The 23,491-nt window shown below is 40.3% G+C and overlaps 1 protein-coding gene across 4 annotated transcripts in view; it reads left to right on the top strand.

Moving 5' to 3' along the window:
* LOC110529161 (gamma-adducin) overlaps nucleotides 1-22,380 on the top strand; it is a 49,160-nt gene extending 26,780 nt beyond the window's left edge. For 2 of the 4 annotated variants that reach the window (XM_021611311.2, XM_021611304.2), the window contains exons 2-15: nucleotides 4,227-4,507; nucleotides 8,707-8,851; nucleotides 9,772-9,923; nucleotides 10,231-10,311; nucleotides 10,945-11,094; nucleotides 11,625-11,768; nucleotides 12,049-12,147; nucleotides 15,769-15,942; nucleotides 17,095-17,355; nucleotides 17,692-17,808; nucleotides 18,221-18,310; nucleotides 19,634-19,757; nucleotides 19,936-20,028; nucleotides 20,285-22,380. In XM_021611311.2, coding sequence (XP_021466986.2) covers nucleotides 4,307-4,507; nucleotides 8,707-8,851; nucleotides 9,772-9,923; nucleotides 10,231-10,311; nucleotides 10,945-11,094; nucleotides 11,625-11,768; nucleotides 12,049-12,147; nucleotides 15,769-15,942; nucleotides 17,095-17,355; nucleotides 17,692-17,808; nucleotides 18,221-18,310; nucleotides 19,634-19,757; nucleotides 19,936-20,028; nucleotides 20,285-20,514 — 2,061 coding nt within the window. In that variant the 5' untranslated portion in view covers nucleotides 4,227-4,306 and the 3' untranslated portion in view covers nucleotides 20,515-22,380. Of the gene's footprint in view, nucleotides 1-1,228; nucleotides 1,252-2,610; nucleotides 2,881-4,226; nucleotides 4,508-8,706; nucleotides 8,852-9,771; nucleotides 9,924-10,230; nucleotides 10,312-10,944; nucleotides 11,095-11,624; nucleotides 11,769-12,048; nucleotides 12,148-15,768; nucleotides 15,943-17,094; nucleotides 17,356-17,691; nucleotides 17,809-18,220; nucleotides 18,311-19,633; nucleotides 19,758-19,935; nucleotides 20,029-20,284 lie in introns of those variants that run through there. The other 2 variants (XM_036985163.1, XM_021611296.2) reach the window with 2 other exon arrangements.
* The last annotated feature ends 1,111 nt before the right edge of the window (nucleotides 22,381-23,491 follow it).

Raw genomic sequence — 23,491 nt, forward strand, 5'->3', positions numbered from 1 at the left:
CTTGTTACTGTGAACCCATTTTATTCTATAAACCAGCCTTTTATATGGTTCCCTCTGCCAAGGAGTGAGGTCAAGTTCATGTCAGGGATGACGTAGAATCTCATAAACGCTTTTGTGCTGTTATCTCTCTAGTTGTTATCCTAAGATAATGTGGATTTCCTCAGTTCTTCATGAAAACTTGTTTGCTGACAAGCAAAACATTTTGGGACTATGTCAACAATGGGCTAATGAAACAAATAACAATATATTGTTTTTGAGTGGAATTTTCCTTTATGTGTTTTGGAGGATTGTATTTAGGCCCTTAGTAATCAATCATAAGAAAGAGGTATCCTTGTGTTTCTGATACATATTTCTTACTGTTTATGAATACGATCTCTAGTAATAACACAAGACATCTGGTCAATGCTACACGAGAGGGATTGCCCTGTTTAAAAAGTCAAAATAGAGTTACAGAGAATGTAATGTTCAGTGGGAGGATGCTGAGTATGTGTGTGTATGTGCACTACATGTTTAGTGTAGTGTGCAGGCAGGGTTGAAACCATGCTAGCCTTTGGGAGTTGAAGGGTCACACAACTCTGCAGTGAGAATGTTCTGCTTTTCATTAAATCAACCCATATGTCCCCGTATCTGCCTCGCCGTGGAGACTCCACTCTGCTTCCTCTCCCCGAGTGTGTGTGTGTGTGTGTGTGTGTGTGGTGTGTGTGTGTGTGTGTGTGTGTGTGTGTGTGTGTGTGTCACCTTTTGAACCGATAGGTTAGAGGTCCTTGGTGCAGCAAGAAATGTTTACGTTTGGTGCATTTGGAGACCAAATTCTACTCTAAACTTTCTGTGTATGTTTGCGTGGGAGTGAGTGCATCTGTGTTCGTATAGTAAGTCAATGTTATTAATTGCTCCTACAAGTTGGCAGAGCACATCAATGATTTGTTGTAATTTCTATGTCTTTGTGTTTGTGTTCTACCAACTTTTGTGTCAATCTTATTTCTATTTTTGTGCAACAAAGCCATTTTAATTTCTCAGAACAAAACTGTTTTGCGAGTGGTTAGGACACAACCCAGAGTAGGAGTTCATTAACAGAGTTAATAGAGTTAAGTAGTATTATTTCCTGAATGGGCTAGTGAACCACATTCCCAAGGGACCAAAACAGGGGCTAGAGTTACACATTTGATCAAAATATAGTTTTAAAAGGATGCCAGAATATACAATTACATTTAATTCAAGTAAGGAATAAAATGTTTACATCAATCTGAAGAGGTAATGAACTGTAATTTCTATTTTTTAAATGTTCCTAATTAATTCAACCGTTGACTAGAACTGGAATAATTTGATCTATGTTTGTAGGCTAATCAACACGATATCTGCACAATCCCACCAGTGCTTGAGGGGCATATCACTATGTTGTTGTTTGAAATGTGATGTCTATGTGTGCCCTCTATGGCACAGGAAATTAATGTTGTCCATTTGATACACCATTTTTCAATCTAAAGTTCTGAGAGTTGTGAAATATACCCTTGAGAGTTAGACTTGGTGTCAATTGTATTTATAGAATAGTCAGATTATTCAAGAAACAGATCAAATGTAGCTATGATGTCTAGACTCGAGCTCTCTCAGTAAGTGATGCAATTGTATGCAATGTGTTGCCCTTCCAAGTGCTTTGTAGGTGAAATCATATTCTGACAAATCCAAGATTGTGGAAATGGAATTATTTCAGTGTGACACATACACAATACTCCTGTTCCTAAAATGATGTCTGATCACTGTGAACTGAAGGGACAATCCTGTAATGTGTATTATTGAGGCATGCATATGTGAACATTTGTGTTGCATTGCTTCCACTGGGCCACAGAGCAAACCACCAGCCTACTACTACTTTTTGACTGTATTCGTCAGGGGAGATACACTGCACGTTGAGGTTTTTAAGTTTTATTTGTTGGTAATGTTTGGCCAAAGACTTAACGTCAACCTCTTCTGCAAGGCCATGGGAAAGGCATATTTCTCAATTATTCATGAAATTAAATAGCGGATGGTTATTTTCAAGATCGTCATACACATACGCATTTACACACACACACACACACACACTCACGTGCACACACACTTTTCCCAACAGTGACATCATTCCTATTCCCATTGTTATAAGTATAAATATTCAGGAAATTAGTCCAGCAATACGATCTATTCATGATCTGTTTTACTGTAGCCTATTGGAGGTCTTGATAACATAACTGAGTTTCACTTCACTTTATATGTAATTAGCCTACTGTTACCGAAGTCAGTCTAGGCAGGGTAGCCTAGTGGTTAGAGCGTTGGACTAGTAACTGGAAGGTTGCAAGTTCAAACCCCCGAGCTGACAAGGTACAAATCTGTCATTCTGCCCTTGAACAGGCAGTTAACCCACTGTTCCTAGGCCGTCATTGAAAATAAGAATTTGTTCTTAACTGACTTGCCTAGTAAAATAAAGGTAAAATAAAAATAAATAAAATAAAATTGATCATGAGTTGAATTCGTTTGGATTGAGGGGGGGGGGGGGCGAATTTCCTTCTTTTTGTCCCGCCAAATTGGCAAATTAGTAGGCGGATATGAGAAGTCACATGGTCTCTCTTTTCCCTTTTTCCCTACACAAACACACCCACTCCGAAGAGAGTACAGTATGCCCACACTCAACACGCGGACGTACTCCATCGTGCACACATAGCTGTTTAGATATTCACTAGCTACAATGCACATACGGATTAATTTTTTACACCAGTGCAGTCAGAATGCATCGAAATCTGGAATACATTTAACACTTTTCCCTCTCGATCTTTGAATTCTAATTCTGTCCAGGACTGTGGTTTCTTCTTCGGTTAGATAGCCTACGAGGATACGATCACTGCCAAAAAGGTTTGATGTTTCAAATAGTTACTGCATACTATGTTGTCTGTTTCCTGGGGACTGGTTTTGTGCAAAGTGTTGTAGCACTGCGTCTTGATAATATTCATGGAAGGTGAAAGTCACTAGTCGATGTCGACTATAAATTGGCATGCATTTTCAACTTTTTGTCTTGATGCGCTCCTCAATGAAGTAGCCGAATTCGAGTTTTCTAAGTATACTCGACTACGTCCAAAATATACATACTCAACTCTCTGGAAATAGAGATTATCTTCGTTAAACTTTTGATTGATCTCATGCATGCAATTGTTAGTCTGCTCTTCCATCACATCACATTGTTGGAGGTGATTTTAAGCGTTAACTCTATTGAGTGCCTCTGTATGCTGCTTGCCAGTACGAATTAGCAGTTTTACTCCTTTTTGAACATATGGTTGAATTAATTTACCATTTATTTAGATTAGAAGCCCCCCATCATTAGTTATTCTATGGGTACAATACAGGAAATGCTCTGCTGATGTTTTCTGTAATTACTGTATGTTATCTTCAGATAACAGTTTAAGTTATCTTTGGCAGAAAAAGTACATTGAATAGCCCACGTTTGACACTGTAAAACGAGTAAAAATATTTGTTGCCACAATTTTTGTCCAGACTTCATCACATCTAGTTGTGTTGATAAGAACGTGCTGACGACCCTGACATTGATCAGGCATAGTAGAGCAACAACAAAAAAGTATATTGCCCACCACCCCAATGGCTGTTACTTTAACACCCGAGGTGCTAACTACCCTAAAACTAGTTGATTTACATGAGGTGGTAACACAAAGCACCCCTATGATGTTTTATTGACATGCTTTATGGCTGTTGGCACGACAGTGGTTGTAGTTTCCTTCCCTCACAGATTACAGTTGACACGGGATTCTCTGTCTGCCTGCAGAGATAGTGGTTAGAGGTTTTTTTTAATTTTATTTAATCTTTATTTAACTAGGTAAATCAGTTAAGAACAAATTCTTATTTACAATGTCGGCCTACCCCGGCCAAACCCTAATGACGCTGGGCCAATTGTGCGCCACCCTATGGGACTCCCAATCACGTCTGGTTGTGATACAGCCTGGAATCGAACCAGGGTCTGTAGTGGTGCCTCTAGCACTGAGATGCAGTGCCTTAGACCGCTGCGCCACTCAGTAGCCCAAATTGTGTGTGTGTGCAACTTGGTGTAAGCCTCCAATTAGATTTCCTCAGCAATAAAATGAACTGATTTAGTATCAATCAAGTTTCCTGTGAAATACATACATTTTCAACATCTGGCCCCACTTGACTAGCTCTGGTGAGAAACTGAAGTTTTGGTCTGTCCCCAACAGATTCCCAGAGCCATCTGTCCTGCAGTGTGGCAAGTGAGGACCAGAGAGAGGTGAGGCGTGATCCTGAAGATTTGGACAGTATGAGTTTGGTGGAGATCAGACAGGCTGTTGGGTCCATGACCCTGTCCCTATCCAGCACAGACTCCAAGGAGAGGTACTTTGACCGGGTGGATGAGAGCGACCCTGAGTACCTCCGCAGCAGGAACATGTCGCCTGAAATACAGCAGGACTTCAACATGATGGAGCAGAAGAAGAGAGTCACTCAGATTCTACAGAGTCCAGTATGTTGCTTGTTCTCTGTCTATGTTAATGTGTGTACACAGTACAGTCACTTTCATTATCTGGTTGGAGATCATCAAATGGCCTGAAAAGGTTTGCTCTTTGAGATCCAGGCCTATGTTGTTGGCTCTTGTAGAAACACTACACCATTGATGTTTTCATGAAATCAAATGTTATTGGTCATATACACATGGTTAGCAGATGTTATTGTGAGTGTAGTGAAATGCTTGTGCTTCTAGTTCCGACAGTGCAGCAATATCTAACATGTAATCTAACAATTCCACAACAACTACTGAATACACACAAATCTAAGGAATGGAATAGGAATATATAAATATATGGATGAGCAATGACAGAGGCATAGGCAAGATGCAATAGCAAGACTCTGCTTGCACTGAATGCAAGAGAAGGGACACAATTTCCCTAGTTAATATTGCCTGCTAACATGCATTTATTTTAACTAAATATGCAGGTTTTTAAAAAAAAATAGACTTCTGCGTATTAGTTTTAAGAAAGGCATTGATGTTTATGGTTAGGTACATTTGTGCAACGAATGCGATTTTGTTAAATTGTCACCTGTTTGGCAAAGTTAAAGTAGGCTGTGATTCAATGATAAATGAACAGGCACCCCATTGATGATATGAAATACAGGACAAGCTAGTTAACCTAGTAATATCATCAACCACGTGTAGTTAACTAGTGATAATGTGAAGATTGATTGTTTTTTATAAGATGAGTTTAATGCTAGACAGCAACTTACCTTGGCTCCTTGCAGCCACACGGTCCTTTTGACGCTGCACTCGTGTTGCAGGTGGTCAGCCTGCCATGCAGTTTCCCCATGGATTGCGATCTAATCGGCCATAATCGGCATCCAAAAGGGGCGATTTGTTCTGAAAACTTGAAATTGGCTCTAATTAATGCCGATTAATCGGTCGACCTCTACTCTATACTGACATTTTGCTTGTTTGATTGCCTTGCAGAGGGAATAACTACACTGTTTGTATTCGGCCATATTCCCAGTCACCTTTCCATGGTTAAATGCGGTGGTTCGTGCTTTCAGTTTTACGTGATTGACTCCATCTATCCACGGTTTCTGGTCAGGGTAGGTTTTAATAGTCACAGTAGGTACAACATCTATGCACTTCCGTATAAACTCACTCACCGAATCAGCGTATACGTCAATATTATTCTCTGAGGCTACCCGGAACATGTCCCAATCCGCATGATCAAAACAATCTTGAAGTGTGGATTCCGATTGGTCAGACCAGCAATGGTGGCAAAACATTGAATCAACTGACACCATGTTTGTACAGTGTTAATATTTGTTCCAATGAAGTGAAATGTGCTACTGTCAGAGGAAACAATGTTAATTGTCAATGTCAATGTTAATATTAACCAGTCCAAAAATAAATGTCAGCTTTAATATACATTGCCTGACCAAGTTCACAGTTTAGCATTATTAAAGGTCCAATGCAGCCATTTTTATTTACATTTCAAAAAAATTCTGGGTAACAGTTAAGTATCTTACCGTGATTGTTTTCAATTAAAATGGTCAGAAATGATCAAAAAATAGCTTCTTAGCAAAGAGCCATTTTCTCAAGCAAGAATTTTGCTAGGACTGTCAGGGAGTGGTCTGGGTGGGGAGGGGAAGAATGAAAACTAGCTGTTATTGGCAGAGAGGTTTGGAAAACATAATGGGCTTAGAACCTCTAGCCCAGGCAATTTGTGGGGAAACAACCTGTGGTTACCTAGGTTACCCCATTGGTGCACAGCAAAAAAAAAGTTTACATTTTATTGTTGTCTGCTTGTTTTAGTCAATTACAAAACTAGATTTTAAGAAAAGTACAACTTTGATGTTGCTAGCAGCCACGTGAGTGCTAGCTAGCCAGCCAAGACCAACAACACAAACGGACTATACATCTACTAGTGAGTGGAGTTACAAACGGTCTATACTAAACAAGTTAAATGTCTTACCTGTGGGGAAATGCTTTCCACACATATAGTTAGTTACATGTAGCCTACTTGGACAACGGGTCCCCACATTTCCCACTCTTCCACGCTGAATAGCCCTGAGGTCACAGGGTTCTTCTCAAAGGCTCCATTTCCCTACGTGAGAGCATTGCGAACCTTTAGGTCTGGATTTTTTTAGCTGGTTACATGTACATTGAACAACACAGCAACTCTTCGACATGTTTTGTTCTTTCTGTATAACAAAAAATCTACGACGAAGTTGTCTCTTACAATGGGGGTCAATATAATTTTTTGGAGGGTTTCCCCCAATTTGTGGGTGTGGTCGATGGGAATTACTTAGTATCATGTGATAATGGCTGCCTGGTATTGTTATGCAATAATTTCTGTGGTAATGTAGATTGTTCATTCTAACTGATGTGCCTCATGTAATGGAATGTATTTTTTGTAATGTCAGTTGAGTTGATTCAACAAATCACAGCACAGATTTATGGGTACAGTTCCTGCTTTTACTTCCTGCTTTGCTCGTATGGGTAAACTCGCAAAGTCCACCCATTATGCCATCAATGACTTGAATGGGGACGCCCATCTATTCAATCTATTTCTATGTTTGGAACTTTTTCTTATTGGTCTACTAATTTACTACCTGGTGATGTCACCAGGCAGGCCAAAATGCCATCCCAACAAAACATGCTGAAATTTCAGGTGTTTTTTTTTTTTTTCAAACAGCTCTTACACTAAAAGGGCATTATCATCCTTTTTACAATTTTACAGTATTATTTCAACATCATAGTGTGGAAATATATATGTATAACACAAGACAATCATGTTTTTGACTGCACTGGGCCTTTAATTAAATCAAATGGAGAGAACAACATATAGGCATGAACAGAAGAAGTATTGGCATCCACTGTATGTATTCCTATTTGACTAAAACCCTTGAGTATAAGCAGAAAATGTTGCCTACACGCACTGATGATAAATGCATCATATATGCCATTGTGAATCAGAGGGGCAGATAATCAAGCAGTAAAATGTGGTTAGAGAGGCTGCTAGGAGATGCAACAAACACATGCCTGTAAAAAAAAAATTGATGAGCCCACGCTCATCTGTGATTGCATAACAGACCCCAACAAGTGGAACTTAGCTCATCACCATGGGAACCGCTCTGAGACGGTGTGGAATGCTGGCGTTGCACCAAAGAGGCTTGCAGAATAATCGTCTTTTTTGGAAAGGATACCCAAGATTCACAACAATACTGTGAGCATAAATTAATAGGCTGACTTAATGGGAGGGCTACCTCCCAGTCACCTCTATTCACATGGACATAAAGAGGGGTTTAGAAACCTCTAATGTGATTTGTGTAAACTTGTAATAAGGAGGGCCTCGTTAGGCCTGAGAGTACACTGTGCACCCTGTCCTAATGCGAACGGCTGAATAGACATGGAATTGGAACAGGGTCAAGGTGAAAAGTATTGCGTAAATACACAGACCATACCAGCAGTTGAATAATATATTTCTATATATAATTTAGCCTAACAGGGGGGACATTTGAGTGGGACATACAGACTAACAACATGAAACATGGATAAATAGATAAAACTGGGTGTTTATGTTTATTTAGCTTTGCACCATAGTTTCCCACCAAATAAATTATAACACTTCCTGAATGTGGGGTCATTGTAGGAAGAGGTTGTACTTCTCCGTTTAAGAAAACAACAAACTAACAGGGTGGAAAGTGGTATCAGGGACATAGAAAATCTTAAATAAAATTATTATAATAAATACAATAATCCTGAAGAAAAAAAAAGTTATTGATGAAAGAGACTAACTAGGACTATAAAATAATGAAGAAAGACTTGATTTATTTCATGCCTTATATTTCTTGTGGAAGTTGATAAATAACACCTGTGGACAGCAAAAGTTCCTACATCCATGGACAAAAAGTGTTTAAAATGCATACATTTTCCTTCCAGGATCCATATTTTGGTGTTTTTAAGGTAAAGGACACCTGACCTTTATATTTAAATCCACATTTTACACTAAATAAGAAATTATATTTCCTAGGGACAGAAAAGGCACTGCAGAGTAAGAATGACCCAGCTAACATCCTTTCCTTATTTTTTTTGTGACCTGTGACCACTATCCTGGAGTGGTAAGCATTGATCAGTGGCCAGTGGTACTATTTTCACTGAGTTATCGATTCCAAGGTGTGTCATTGTTTGGTTTCCAGGTGTTTAAGGATGAACTGGAAGGACTGATCCAGGATCAGATGACGAAGGGCAATAATCCAACAGGGCTGCTGGCTCTGAGGCAGATAGCTGATCTGATCATGGCCAGTTCAATGGGAGGGCCAGGCTCCTTCACATCTCCTCTCAGTAAGTAGCTGTGTGCGTGTAGGTCTGCGCATTCTGCATAGTCTTTCAGTGACGCATCCTGATTCTCTCTGCATTGTCAACGTTCTGGGGCATGGAATTCACAAAAACCTGTGACATTGAGAGCCCTAATGTAGCAAAATTCTGCACAATTACATGTTAACCACATTCCGAATGTTTCTAAGTGAACCAAATGTTCCCGAATTTATAATGAATTACAGCTGTCTGGAGCGTAAATGATGTTGCCCTCCGTCTTTCAATGGAGGTCACTATGAACCCTAGGGCTAAAAAGTTCCATTTTAAAAACACTAGGAATGTTTACTGTGACTGTTAGGAAATGTAAAATGAACTGTCGTCTCCTATGGCTTTGAGGTAATGGAGGCAGAACTGTCTCTTTATAAATCAACAGTCCCTCCTAAAGTACTTGTAAAAGAATAGGGTTCCGGTTTGTCCAATGCCCTTATACAGTAGGAAAAATATGTACTACTCAGAGCTCTTATGAGAAGTACTGAGAACAGCTTCTTTTATGATCCAAAAGTTAACCATGGGATGCTGAGATGTAGTGAGTTTATGAGGAAGACATTTATTTATAGCAATCATTTCAACTAAATGTTGTAAGAGAGAGGCAGGACCATTTAGAACTGCTCGAGTTAAACAAGTAAGCATAGGTGGTGCTTGTAAGCTCAAACCAAAGAGAAAGCAAATGACATTGACCGTGTCATAATGCAACTTCAACATGAAGAATGTTCTTGTTTCATGAACATTCATGAATGTTATATCTCTGAAGTAGTATGAATGGTTAACACACCAGCTTGTTTAGACACAAAGAAAGCTGTCATTTGTGGTGGTTGTTACAAAGGCTGTGGGATGTTAGTCACTGTGCTCTTGTCACAGTTCACTATGAATGCATGTGTTTTCTCCAGACCTAGGGATGGTCACCCCGGTCAATGACCTCTATGGGGTAGAGTCTGCATCCTTTACTAAAGGGGAGAAACAGTGTCGCTGTAAGCTAGCCAGTGTCTACAGACTGGTGGACCTCTTCAGCTGGGCCCATTTCACCAGCTCATACATTACTGTGAGTATTACCCTCATTAAAAATCTTATTAGACCTCTCTACTTACATGTAACACAAACTTAATGTAGCATTATAAGCACAGTAGGAATTGTGATTACTGTAGGCATGTCAAAACGACACACAGAGTCCTCAGTCACCCAATACACTTTATTTGAGCAATTTTCAAGCATTGTTGAAGTACAAATAAATAGTCTAGCCATTTTTATCTTGAGAATAGCCTACATCCAGTTTACTGTATGTAACCGGTGCGATGTTGTTCTTGGAAATGCCTTTTGACATTTTGCTTTTTGACCTTTTCCTTGTACAGGTCCGGGTTAGCAAAGAACAAGACCATGTTCTTATCATCCCACAAGGGCTCTCTTTCACTGAAGTGACGGCTGGCAGTCTGGTAGGTATAATGGTGCATGCATTTTCATATTCCAGATTTCTTAGAACTACCATAGAAAATAACATTTTGTGCTTTTCTCCAGTGGGTGAACAACACTATCATTATCAACAGTATCCAGAAAACCGCATTGAGATGTGAATCATGCAGAATATGTGTTCAGACTATTGACATGGCCACATAATCAATAACCAGCCACCCAGACAGCCTCTGGGTATGCTGAGACACGCCTCACTCTACTTCACCAAGGGGTCAAGGAGAAATTACAGTTTTGTTGAATGGATGTTTTTCAGCATGCAGTTGCCAATAGTTACAGTATTGATGGAGCGCTAAGTCCCAATAGAATGATAACTAGATTACTTGTAATCCTCTTGCAGTATCATCATAATAACAACGGAATTTAGTTTAATTCCAATAAGAAAAAACAAGAGTGGAATAATGAATCTATTTTAATAGTGCAGCAATATGGTAGCACAGTCTAAAATGTTTTTATTGAACTAGTCAGTTAAGAACATTCTTATATACACTGACGGCCTACAGTGAGTTGGAATAATTCCCAATACAGTTGTGCGGCTTTGTATCCGACTCAGTATCTGGTTGCCATGGTAGCCCTACTGATATTGTGTCTGTTTCCAGGTGAAAGTGAACATGATTGGTGATGTGGTAGACCAGGGATCCACCTACCTGGAGGTGGACCACTTTGGCTTCAGCCCTCACTCTGCTATCTATTCCATGCGCCCTGACATCAGGTGTATCATACACATCCACACCTCTGCCACCGCTGCAGTGAGTACACTCAACTAAAACTCAATGAGTGGCCATGTCACCTGGCCATGATACTTAATGACTGAGTTAACCAATAAGGCCCGAGGGGGTGTGGTATATGGCCAGTATACCAGGGCTAAGGGCTGTTCTTATGCACGCCGCAACGCGGACACAGCCTTTAGCCGTGATATATTGGCCATATATCACAACCCCCAAGGGGCCTTATTGCTATTATAAACTGGTTGCCAAGAGCAGTAAAAATAAATGTTTTGTCATACCCGTGTTATACGGTCTGATTTTCCACGGCTGTCTGCCAATCAATATTCAGGGCTCGAACCACTCAGTTTATAATTAAGAGAAACCTCTTGGTTTCATTATTGTTTGTACTGTAAATACACCTAATGTACTAGTACTGTTGCCTTTTGAGGTCGTCTCTTATGGTTCATGCAATATGTCTGATATTTTACCAGCCGGAAATAAAATAAAAGGTGCCTTTAGGTAGTTGTTGTTGACGCAGCATTGTCACGGTTGCTTTTATCCTGAATTTACAGGTGTCCTCAATGAAATGTGGCATCTTGCCAATTTCCCAAGAGGCTCTGGTTCTGGGCGATGTTGCATACTTCAGTTACCAAGGCTTTTTGGATGATCAAGACGAGAAGGTGGAGTTCCAGAAAGCCCTAGGGCCCACTGCCAAGGTAACTATTGGTTTCCTTAACAACACCGACAGGTATTGTAGTGTGTGCCATACATAGAAACAGAACACACAGAATTCAATCACCATGGAGATTAGACTGCCTGCCATTTAATCTGTTTTGATACTGTAGTAATTGGTGTTTTTACACAGGTATAAGAACATTCTAAATGTAATGTGTTACTGGAAGTTGTTTTCACTTCAATTTTTTTTTCATGTATTTGTATTCACTTGTTCATTTCACCTTTGAACTTGTTGTTATACCGCGCTTCATCTTTTTGCAGGTGCTTGTTCTGAGGAACCATGGCCTGGTTGCTCTGGGGGAAACCATAGAGGAGGCTTTCCACTACATTTACCACTCACAGCAGGCTTGTGAAGTCCAGGTAACACTTTAATTCATCAGCCACACTTGTTCTACCACATCATTGTATAGGTCATGAAATAGTTAGTTCACTGCTATTTCTGTGTTCTTGTCATGTAAATTCGATGAGGGTGTGTTGCGATCCAATATACAGAATATATGTGTTATTTTGCTTCACTTAACCTGTGTGGTCTAAACACATCCGTATGTATTAAATTAATAACTACTTTTACACTACATGACCAAAAGTATGTGGACACATGCTTGTCGAACATCTCATTCCAAAATCATTGGCATTAGTATGGAGTTGGTCCCCCCCATTGCTGTTATAACAGCCTCTACTCTTCTGGGAAGGCTTTCCACTAGATGTTGGAACATTGCTGCGGGGACTTGCTTCCATTCAGCCACAAGAGCATTAGTGAGGTCAGGCACTGTTGCGTGATTAGGCCTGGCTCGCAGTCGGCCTTCCAATTCATCCCGAAGGTGTTCGATGGGGTTGAGGTCAGGGCTCTGCAGGCCAGTCAAGTTCTTCCACACAGATCTCGACAAACCATTTCTGTATGGACCTCACTTTGGGGCATTGCCATGCTGAAACAGGAAAGGGCCTTTCCCAAACTGTTGCCATGAAGTTGGAAGCACAGAATCATCTAGAATGTCATTGTATGCTCTAGCATTAATATTTCCCTTCACTGGAACTATGGGGCCTAGCCTGAACCTTGAAAAACAGCCCAAGACAATTATTCCTCCTCCTCCAAACTTTACTGTTGGCACTATGCATTCGTGCAGGTAGTGTTATCCTGGCATCCGCCAAACCCAAATTTGTCTGTCGGACTGCCAGATGGTGAAGCGTGACTCATCACTCCAGAAAACGCATTTCCACTGCTCCATATTCCAATGGCGGCGAGCTGTACACCACTCGAGCCGACGCTTGGCATTGCGCATGGGGATCTTAGGTTTGTGTGTGGCTGCTCAGCCATGGAAACCTATTTCATGAAGCTCCCGACAAGCAGTTATTGTGCTTACGTTGCTTCCAGATGCCGTTTCGAATTTAGTGTTTCGGTAGTGAGTGTTGCAACCTAGGATGGACAATTTTTATGTGCTGCGTGCTTCAGTACTCAGTGGTCCCATTGTGTGAGCTTGTGTGGCCTACCACTTTGCGGCTGAGCTGTTGTTGCTCCTAGACATTTCCACTTCACATTAACAGGACATACAGTTGACCAGGGCAGAAATTTGACGAACTAACTTGAAAAGGTGGCATCCTATGATGGTGCCATGTTGAAAGTCACTGAGCTCTTCAGTAAGGCCATTCTACTGCCAATGTTTGTCTATGGAGATTGCGTGGCTGTGGGCTCGATTTTTATACACCTGTCCGCAACGGCTGTGGCTGAAATATCTGAATCCACTCATTTAAAGGGGTGTCCACATACTTTGTATATATAGTGTATATTAGGTATGTACCAATATCCAATATTTTCCTTGCCATAAACCCGATACCGATAACCGATATTAAATATTTTAAGCATTCTAGTTAAGTTAAATAGTTGAAACACACACACTGACCAAAAAGTTATTTTGTTGGCATTTACGTATGTCTCCATTACCATTAAAACATAATCAAAACCTATTTCACTTACTTGCTGGGCTGTTTCGTTGTTCATTTGTTTAGTTGTTTCATTCTCAACCAGTATTTCATCATACATGTCAAGCAGTGAAGTTTCAGCTCTGTCTGTCCGTGGCCTCTCTTCCTCAGTGCGCACTGTCACTGTGTCCATTTCCATCTTGTCCAGCTGTGTTTGTAGCAAACAAACACGTAAACCCTGTTTCTTGTCTGCATCGAAGTAGCGGTCCTTGTACCTAGCATCGAGCATAGTGGTGACACAGTAAAGAGGCTCAGAGAGAATGCCACCGAATCGCTTGTTCACAGCCTCTAGTAGAATACCTTTGCAAGTTTAACCTCACGGTCTGTCGGCAGTTTTGTTGAGCAGGCATTTCAATACCGTGACAGAGGGTATTACGTCTGCTGCAGACGCAGTTGATGAGCTTATTTCTCGAGTCAGTTGTTTGAATGGAGCGAGGAGTGTGTTCATGTTTCAAACATGCTCTCAAATGCCATTGAAATGGCAGAAGTGGTATGAGAACCATGAGCGGCTTTCCTCAGTACGAAATCCTTGTCGACCCACTGTGCTGTCAGACTCGGCATGCTCATGGGGCTGACATCGCTGGTCCAAATGTCAGTCGTGAAGCTAATAGCAGTGACGCTCATGGATGTGTTTCAACAATTCTGTGTAACTCCATTAGGGCTACATCTGAAAAATAGCGCCTACTTGGTAGTGTGTACCGGGGCTCGAGGTGCTCGACCAGTCAGCGAAAGCCAACATCATCCACAACAGAGAAAGATTGATTGTCAAGGGCAATGAATTCCATTATCTTGCCGTTAATGGATTTCGCCTTTGAGTTGTCTCGCTGACATTTTCTTACTCTTTCAAATGACTTCTCAACTCGAACTTGTTCGTTGTTGGAAGTATGCGCTTAGTTTTTTAATGCTTTTGTTCTAAGTAGTCGCTGAACTTCAAAATAGATCCACACAGCAGACATTGTGGGCGAGGTTAGGAATGCTGTGTAGCGCTGTATTTTTCGTGGCATCATTACGTCATCTACCTACGTTTATATAGGTTTGCACGTCCGCTTTGACATCGGTTTTGCACATCGCTGTTAAACTAGACATCAGGCCAATGACGGTGTTGGAATTTTTAGCTGATTTCGGCCGATTCCAATATGCTTACTGATATATTGTGCATCCCTAGTGTATATACTGTATAAATCACTGGGTTATACTTGTAGAATGGTTTCCCTCATGTAAAGAAAAATGGTCCCTGGTTTTGGAAAGGAATCAAACTTGGTGTTGGTCGTTTTCCAATTGAATGGTGTTACATTCTCTGCATGAAAGAGACATTTGTGATAAGTCAGACATCTGTTAAAACAAAGCTAAATCAAGGACTCTATGTGTCTTTGAAACCACTGTTCTCAAAGAGCAACAGGTGGTGTTTAGTGTTCTAGGACTTGGTTGAGTCTCATTGTAGCTTATAGCTAGCTCTATGTGGAGCAGACCGATAGTGTTCTCTTATCATCATATGTTTCTGGGATAGTGTTTCCATTGAGCAGGTCATTCCACATGTGGTCAGTCTCGGATTCCTGTGCTTTACTAGACTCTACTGTCGCCTTGTGACACACGTTTTTACCTCATATTTTCACTATAATAGCTACAGATGTCGGATCTTAATTTGATTACCCTTTTGCAGGATAACTTTCTTGCAATGCAGGAATTGTAAAACGTGTAGTGTATTTGAGGCTTAAAAAGGCTTCTGAAGTTTGTAATTTGCACCTTGAAATTTGAATTGATTTTTCCCTTACAATTTTTTTTATCAACTCCTACAAAGATGTCCATTCATTATTATCCACATAATAATTCACATTTCCTGTTGCTGCAGGATCATTTTTCTTGCTGAAGCAAACTGGTTCAAATTAAGATCCTACGTCTGTAGTTTTAGACTTTACTCATTATTCACCAGACCTGGTCTTCTCACATGGTCAAGACAAACTCCCGGTCTTAACTATGATATGTGTTTTTGATGTGGTCTTTCAGGTCAGTGCTCTGCGGTGCTCTGCAGGAGTGGAGGACCTGGTGCTCCTGGACAGGGAGAGGCTCAAGCCCCTGACCCACGGAGTGGCTGCTGCTGGGGTCACCGTGGACAGCGAGGTCAAGTGGAAAGTGGGCGAGGCAGAGTTTGAGTCACTCATGAGGATGCTGGACAACCTGGTAAGTGACCTCACTATTTTATCTGACTTTTCCCACAATGCTTAGCATTTCCATCCTGAGGATGTGTGGGAATACATTGACATCATAATCCCAACCAGATCTCCCACGAATCAAACATGGGAGATCATGAATGCCAGCTGTAGCTCCTTGAACTAATGCACGATTATTGTCCAATATAACCTATTAAAGAGTGCCACACCGTTGGGGGTTTATCAAAGATGAACGTCCAATCTTAGCCTGCGGCTAGCAGACTGTTTGCTAATGCTGGGTCTAGCATCCCCTGTAGCTAGATAACTGTGATATTCAGAGGGCTTCTCCCCTTTAAACACTACTATCTCAACATCACTACTAATGATAAGGGACAGACACAATCTCTGTGCACAACACACCCTACTCTGAGAAATCCTCTATTGAAACTACTAATGACATGCCACTTCCTGAGTAGGCTACAGCTGTGTTAGCTTGTACAGCCCTGTGTCATCATAGCCCGCCTCCCCCATCATGGATTCCAGATGGCAGGCCATGCTGTGTGGAGTAAAGAGCACAGACCACACAATCCTTCAGAGTCGATTGACTGGAATACTCAACACACTCCCTGGGTTCCACTCAACATGGTTGAGTTTGGGGTTTGCGGTCCCCCACCCCCCTTTTCTTTGATGGATTCCACACAACATTTCCCCTGTGTGGCCAGACTTTATCTATTCCCTTTGAAATCAGGCACTTCTGAAAGCGTTGTTTATATGTACTGTACAAAGTGTTCCAACAATGTAAAGAATGTCTTCACTGGAGAGGCTGAACATTGGGTGTTCTACGAACTGCTTAAACCACTGGCTTTAGTCATTTTTACGGAGTGTAATGTTTCACATGGTTAAAGATGGAAATGATCTTACAAACTTTGTGATGGGAAACTGCAGGACCAATGTCCGAAAACGTGTCTTTGGGAGATTGATTTTATATGCTGCCACGGTGCAAATCACTTAACAGTACCTTGTGGTACTGAGCGTAATTATGTTGCGGAAACCTTTTCCTTGGAAATCACATTTCCTAATTAATATTCATGTATAAAGGCTTTATAGTTGATGGATAACAGGTGGCAGTTTTCATGGAGTCCATTTTGACAGGTGGACTGAAACAATGTTTCTGTGTTGCTAGGGTTACCGGACAGGCTACGCGTACCACCACCCCATAGTGAGGGAAAAGATTCGGACCAAAAACGACGTGGAGATTCCTGCCACGGTCTACACTGTCCCATTGGTGGACAGTGATCTGGGTCAGAGAAAACCGTTGAACGTCCTGGTGCAGAAACAGAAGAGGGAGAGGACCCGCTGGCTCAACTCTCCCAACAGCTACCTGAAGGTCAATGTGCCTGAACGTTCCCCCAGTGGAGAGTGCAGCCCCAGGACCAAGACCATGGTGAGCTGCTATAAACCATTGTTCTTCAATCTACCTTGTGTACCGGGAGACATGCAGTAATATCTATATTGCTTCAACCTGACAGTCTGTGCTCCTATGGCAGAGCTAAAATATTTGCTCAAATATGAAGCTTTTCTGTAGGTTGCCAGAGCAGTTTTAAATGTGTGGATTAACCTGCCCTCTTGTGGAATCTTGTAACTGTATGTATGAAACACCAACATTTTTCTACATAAAATCTTTTTAGCTTACCCAATGCATCAAATGTGTTAATGTCTGTGTTAATGTAATGCTCCAGTCTGAAATGTATTTTTATTAAACCAATATCTTTCCTTTTAGTGGATGAAATCTGAAGAGGCCAGCAATGGCACTGGCACCCCCATAAAGATTGAGGACCCCAACCAGTTTGTTCCCCTTAACACAAACCCCACTGATGTCCTGGAGAAGAGGAACCTGGTGAGCTAGAACATTGTGTTTTCTAATCATGCTCCTGATTGAAAGTTCGGACATATTGGGTTGGGATAAATGTTGAGTTCAACAGCTTGACCATACTATTGAACTCTCTTCCCAAGCAAATTCGTATTGATCGCAGTGACCTATAGGGTGCAACCTGTCTCCCTCTGGCATGGCAGCTGGGTGGACCAGAGGATCAATCAGTCATAAAGCCTTTCTGTTAATTTTGATGGAGTCAAAATGTGGTGTCACTGAGTCATTTCAGAACAAAAATAGACCAAATAATAGACTCCCGTTAGTCTAGGGACACATTTGGGTGTAGTAGATCGTTCTAATTACCCAGAGAGTTATGCCAATGTCTTGAAAACAGAACTCACAATTATTTTAAATTTGTTATTATTATTATTATTTTTAGATAAGGCAACAGAACGCTGGTGATCACATGACTTCAGGACCAAAGTCCCATCTTCTAGCTGGCATCGTTGTGGACACCATACCAGGACCTGTAAGTACTTAGATCAACTTCACACCACACAACCCTAACATGATATATGTCATTCCACAAAATGTTTGCCTTTTGAGTCCCTTTGATATTTTAAGTAGAAATTGGGCACCAATAAAATAAATAAAAAGCCTGTTATATTAAATGAAGTGCCCTCTAATATAGACCACATGGAGAATTCAATAAATCAGATGTATATTATGACTAAGGGACTTGCTTAAGTGCCAAAATTAAGCATTTTAACATGTCCATTTTGACATGTCCGTCAACCCTGTGTCACCTCTAGGAAGATTTTAACCCCATCATTTCGCCAAGTTTTCACCATCATTCTAAAGCCCAAGTTATTTTGTTGCTTTGACAAAGTAATTTCTGAAGATTATTATTTATTTCATGTGATTCATTTACATCTGTCCCTTATTATGAAGTCAACCCAGTTACCTGAACTCAATTCTCGTTTTGTAATGGTGAAACTATTCCTTTTTTAAATATTTTTTTCAAAAGGAACATAGAACATCTAATAGTCATATCATAGTGTAAAAGTAGATGAGCTGCTTCTACTATTTTTGGCCATTTTCTGGTGTTTTGCGGTGGAAAACTGAGTGTGTCGAGCACAACACGTCAACCCTGTTATCCATAGGCTAGAATTTTTTTGTTTTTGTTTTGTTGTGAAGCTTGCATTCAATTGCCCATCCCTGTTGCACACAACACGCTTCCATTCCAAATTGTTTTTTTGTAAAGTTGAAAATGTGCTCTTTATGACAGAATGTTACTGCACTGTTGGAGCTAGAAACACAAGCATTTCGCTACACCCGCAAAAACATCTGCTAAACATGTGTACGTGACAAATAACATTTGATTTGTCACAAGAGGTTTTATGGCTGATTTAAGATTAAATCAACCCTTCAACCCTGTTACATTATTTGGCACTGTGTATAGCACTTACTATAGTCCATATTTTATTTAACCTGTTGAGATGGGAAAACTTGTTTTTTATAAAGTTGAACATGTGATCTTTATGAAAGAATGTTACAATTAGGTGAAATCAAAAAAAAAAAGTTGCAAGTTGCACTTCTCCACCTAATTAGTGGAACGGCCCATATGGTAGTGAGTTTCATAGTTGTCATGATCAGAAGACTAATATGGGTCTTCGTTGGTCCATCCTTATATTATGTGTTCAGTGAAGTAGTTGGGTTGGAGATCACAGGTATGTATAGGCCTTACCAATGGTTTTAGGTTAAACTGAATTTGTGGAGCTCATTGGTCACTAAGCAGTATGTCTAGCAGTTAAAAGTTTAACCCCATTTGTATGTACCTCTCTCCCCTCAGGCCTTTATCATTGAGGATGAGGAGCAGACACGCTCTCTTCCTCCAAACCCCTTCAGTGAGCTGACAGAGAAAATGCTAGAAGAGTATAAGAGTGTTTTGGAGCAAAGGCAGCTGGGTCAGGATGGTATGATTCTCCCTTATCTCATTACAAATATCAACTCTGTCATGATAAAGATCATTTTATTCCCACCTCTGTTATCTACAGTAGTGATGACTAGGGCCCAATGTTTTACCTGGCCAGGTCACATGGTCAGGATAAAACTCCAGGCCCTATTGATAACCCTTGAACTTTGAACTTGCAGATGCTGATGATGTCACAGATGCAGATGAGATGACAACTTTTGACGAGTCCACCATCTCACTGTCCCTGTCTCCACTCATGTCTCCAGTCAAAGGTATAGGCTATTTCATTAGAAAGGAACAAGACCATTGTGTGAAATAAAGTTTCAGTGAGATGCTTAATTCCTAAATCAGGGCATTCCTTCTCTTTAACATTGAATTGGTTCTAATACATAGAGTTTTGGAAAGGTTGCACTACAGACAAAATTGTCATCTTCATACTTCCTGTAAAGGAGTATTCTTTTTTTTAAAGTGTATAAGTGCTTCGTTCACCAACCCTTCCTCGCTGACTTGGTTTCTTCCTGTTAACAGAGATCATACCCAATGGGAAAGACTATATGGACGAACTGGAGGAGAAACTGAACATCAAGGTATCCAAGATCAGCGTCAGCACAACAGAAACGGTTGAAATCTCCATAACAGAGAAATCAGGGGGAGACAAAACCCCTGAGAGCCAAACCAAGTCCCCAAAGAAGAAGAAAAAGTTTCGCACTCCCTCCTTCCTAAAAATGAATAAAAAGAAGGAGAAGGCTGAGGCCTAGATGGAGAGAACCTGAAGAAAGCCAGGTCAGCTTGTTTGGTATGAGATGAGATCATGGGATGAGGTGTGTTCCTTAGAGAGGGAATGTATGAGTCACTAAGATCTTAATAGATCTCCAGCTTTTGGGAGGGAGCAACTGTGACAATAAGCCTGTTATTACAATCTTCTTATTACTCAATTACTTCCTCTGAGGACTCCACACATGAATAGTAGGCATGGTGATGAACGTGTAGTGTATCAGCTTTATTGTTCTCAGTATGTACAATAGCCAATTCGCCATTGTGTAATCAAAACACATAATAGTATATAGCGACAGAAACTCATTCTTTAAAATCAAAAAAACTCACTGAAATACCACATTTAGCCTGCTATGTATTTGTGTTCAGGTCCTTTTTCCAGACGGCTCATCCTTGAATGTACAGTAGCCCATAGTTGAAGGTAAGACATGTAAATGTCATGAGGCAGTGTCAAGTGAGTGTTGTATCCTGGTGCCTGAATGTATTGAATGTATAAGAAGTGTGGTTGGTTTGTATCTGGACCTAGACATAATAATGCTGTTTTAGTAGATTTTTATGAGTAAGATAAAGTATGGGTTGTAGTTGTGTTTCTGATTATTCGGTTAACATTTTGATATACACTACAGTACATATTTGTGTTCTTAATAATCCATTTGTTATACATAATACTTTTAACAATGCAAGACAGAGAAGGCAGTTTTAGCCAGGCAGAAACTTTTCAACTTTTATTTATGCCAGTGATATTATTTTAGTGGTTGCTGCTTATTCGTCATTGTGATTAAATGGACTGATAGTATGATGATTAATACAATCTCTATGAGCTCAATATGGCTGAATCCGTTTTACCACATTCACCGATATGTACACATGGATATCAAATGACTGAAAGCGAAATGACAAGTGTAATGATATGAGATAGCTAGGCCTATATAAGGCTATGGAAATGTTATATGTATGTGCTGTGTATGTGAAAGATTTAGTTGAGACAGTATCTTGATAGATCATTTGAAAGTTGATTAGGCCATACAAATGTAATCAAATGTTTAACGGGTGCCCTTCTTAACATGTTTTTTTTTTTTTTTGAGAGAGAAATCTGATATTGTTGGAAGAAATGCAAGATTATAGCAAAAAAACAATGTTGTGAAGCTTCCAGTAGAGATATACAACTTCCTCTCTGATTATGGCTGAATTGTACCTCTTTTTGTCTCCCCAAGAGGCTAAAATCTCTTGATTAGGTCACCAGGTGTTAAACTAAGGTCACTATGGTATTTTAACAAGAGTGAGTCTACTTTTCACAAATATTTAAATAAAGGTGTGTGGTCTTAATAGCAATATGTTATAAAAAAGCTATTCTCTGGACCTGAGTTAAACCTAAAGACAAAGTAGAACGTCCAGAGATGGTATAAATCGAGGATTGGATTCATCCCAGTAACCAATGTGAATGATTTGCTTCGATCCAAAAGGAGAAACATGGTTTTCCTTTGTAAATACTGTGTTTTGTGAAGTTGTTTTTAAATGCAATACTGAAATGAAGGTTGATCAATTTGCAACGGTCTGACATTTTATTTAGTATGTTTTGATGCTTGTCAGTTTATGGTCTGTTGAAGTATTACAAGTTTAGATGCATAAACCCTGTATATCGTGTTCACATTCCCAGTTTGTAACCTGCATTACCAATGCTTATATTGTCCTTGTTCCTTTGTTTGAATTGCTTTTGTATGGACTGAGCTTTTGTAATATAACTTTTGCTCTGTATAGCCGCTTCATAGAATTTCATTACATTCTTTAGGAAATGACATTTCACAACATATAATAAAAACGGTGTGTGTTTACGTGATTGTTTTATTAAACCATGGTCCATTGTTTATATATTTATGCATTTTTATGTCATTACATCATGCCACAAACATTGCCATACACTGAGTGTAGAAAACATTACATCTTTCCATGACAGACTCACCAGGTGAAAGCTATGATCCCTTATTGATGTCACTTGTTAAATCCACTTCAATCAGTGTAGATGAAGGAGAAGAGATGGGTTAAAAAATGATTTTTAAGCCTTGAGACAATTGACACATGATTGTGTATGTGCGCCATTCAGAGGGTGAATGGGCAATAAAAGTTTTAAGTGCCTTTGAACAGGGTATGATAGTAGGTGCCAGGTGCACCAGTTTATGTCAAGAACTGCAATGCAGCTGGGTTTTTGATGCTCAACAGTTTCATGTGTGTATCAAGAATGGTCCACTAAAGGACATCCAGCGAACTTGACACAACTGTGGAAAGCATTGGAGTCAACATGGGCCAGCATCCCTGTGGAACACTTTCAACACCTTGTAGAGTCCATGCCCCGACAAATTGAGGCTGTTCTGAGGGCAGAAGGGGGTGCAACTCAATATTAGGAATGTATTCTTAATGTTTTGTCCCCTCAAGTGTATATCTGGCTGTAAGAGACCATCTTCAAACCCAAATGGGAACACCGACCAGGGGTGTATTCCGTGATGTTAGATGTCAGAATATTGCAGATGGAAATGTCATGAATAAAGCTGCCTCTTATTTGTAAATACTTTACAGTCAATCATATTGGTTCTACATAACACATTCTATAATGTTGCATCCTCCTATCAACAGGCTCCAGGTAGAATACCCCTGGCAATAGCCACACACATACAATACCGCAGGTTTTAAGGCTTTCATTTTCAAGCAGACACAGCAGTGTGCTAGAAAACGGTATCACCCAAAAAAACGATGCATTTTCCTGATTGATAATTGCTTGTGAAGCCCTTTCTATATTATTCGGTCTATTGCTGTAGTGCCTAAATAGAGGTTGCCATGGTAATCCAAGGAGAGGGGCCGTGGAGACAAAGAAGTGATTTACAATCCGACAGGTGTTCCTGTAAGGGGTGTGAGACAGGATCATACCACCACCCTCATCTCAGGAGGTGACAGATTGACTATAATTGG

The sequence above is a fragment of the Oncorhynchus mykiss genome, chromosome 1 (genome assembly GCF_013265735.2).
Source record: "Oncorhynchus mykiss isolate Arlee chromosome 1, USDA_OmykA_1.1, whole genome shotgun sequence".
Lineage (NCBI taxonomy): Eukaryota > Metazoa > Chordata > Actinopteri > Salmoniformes > Salmonidae > Oncorhynchus > Oncorhynchus mykiss.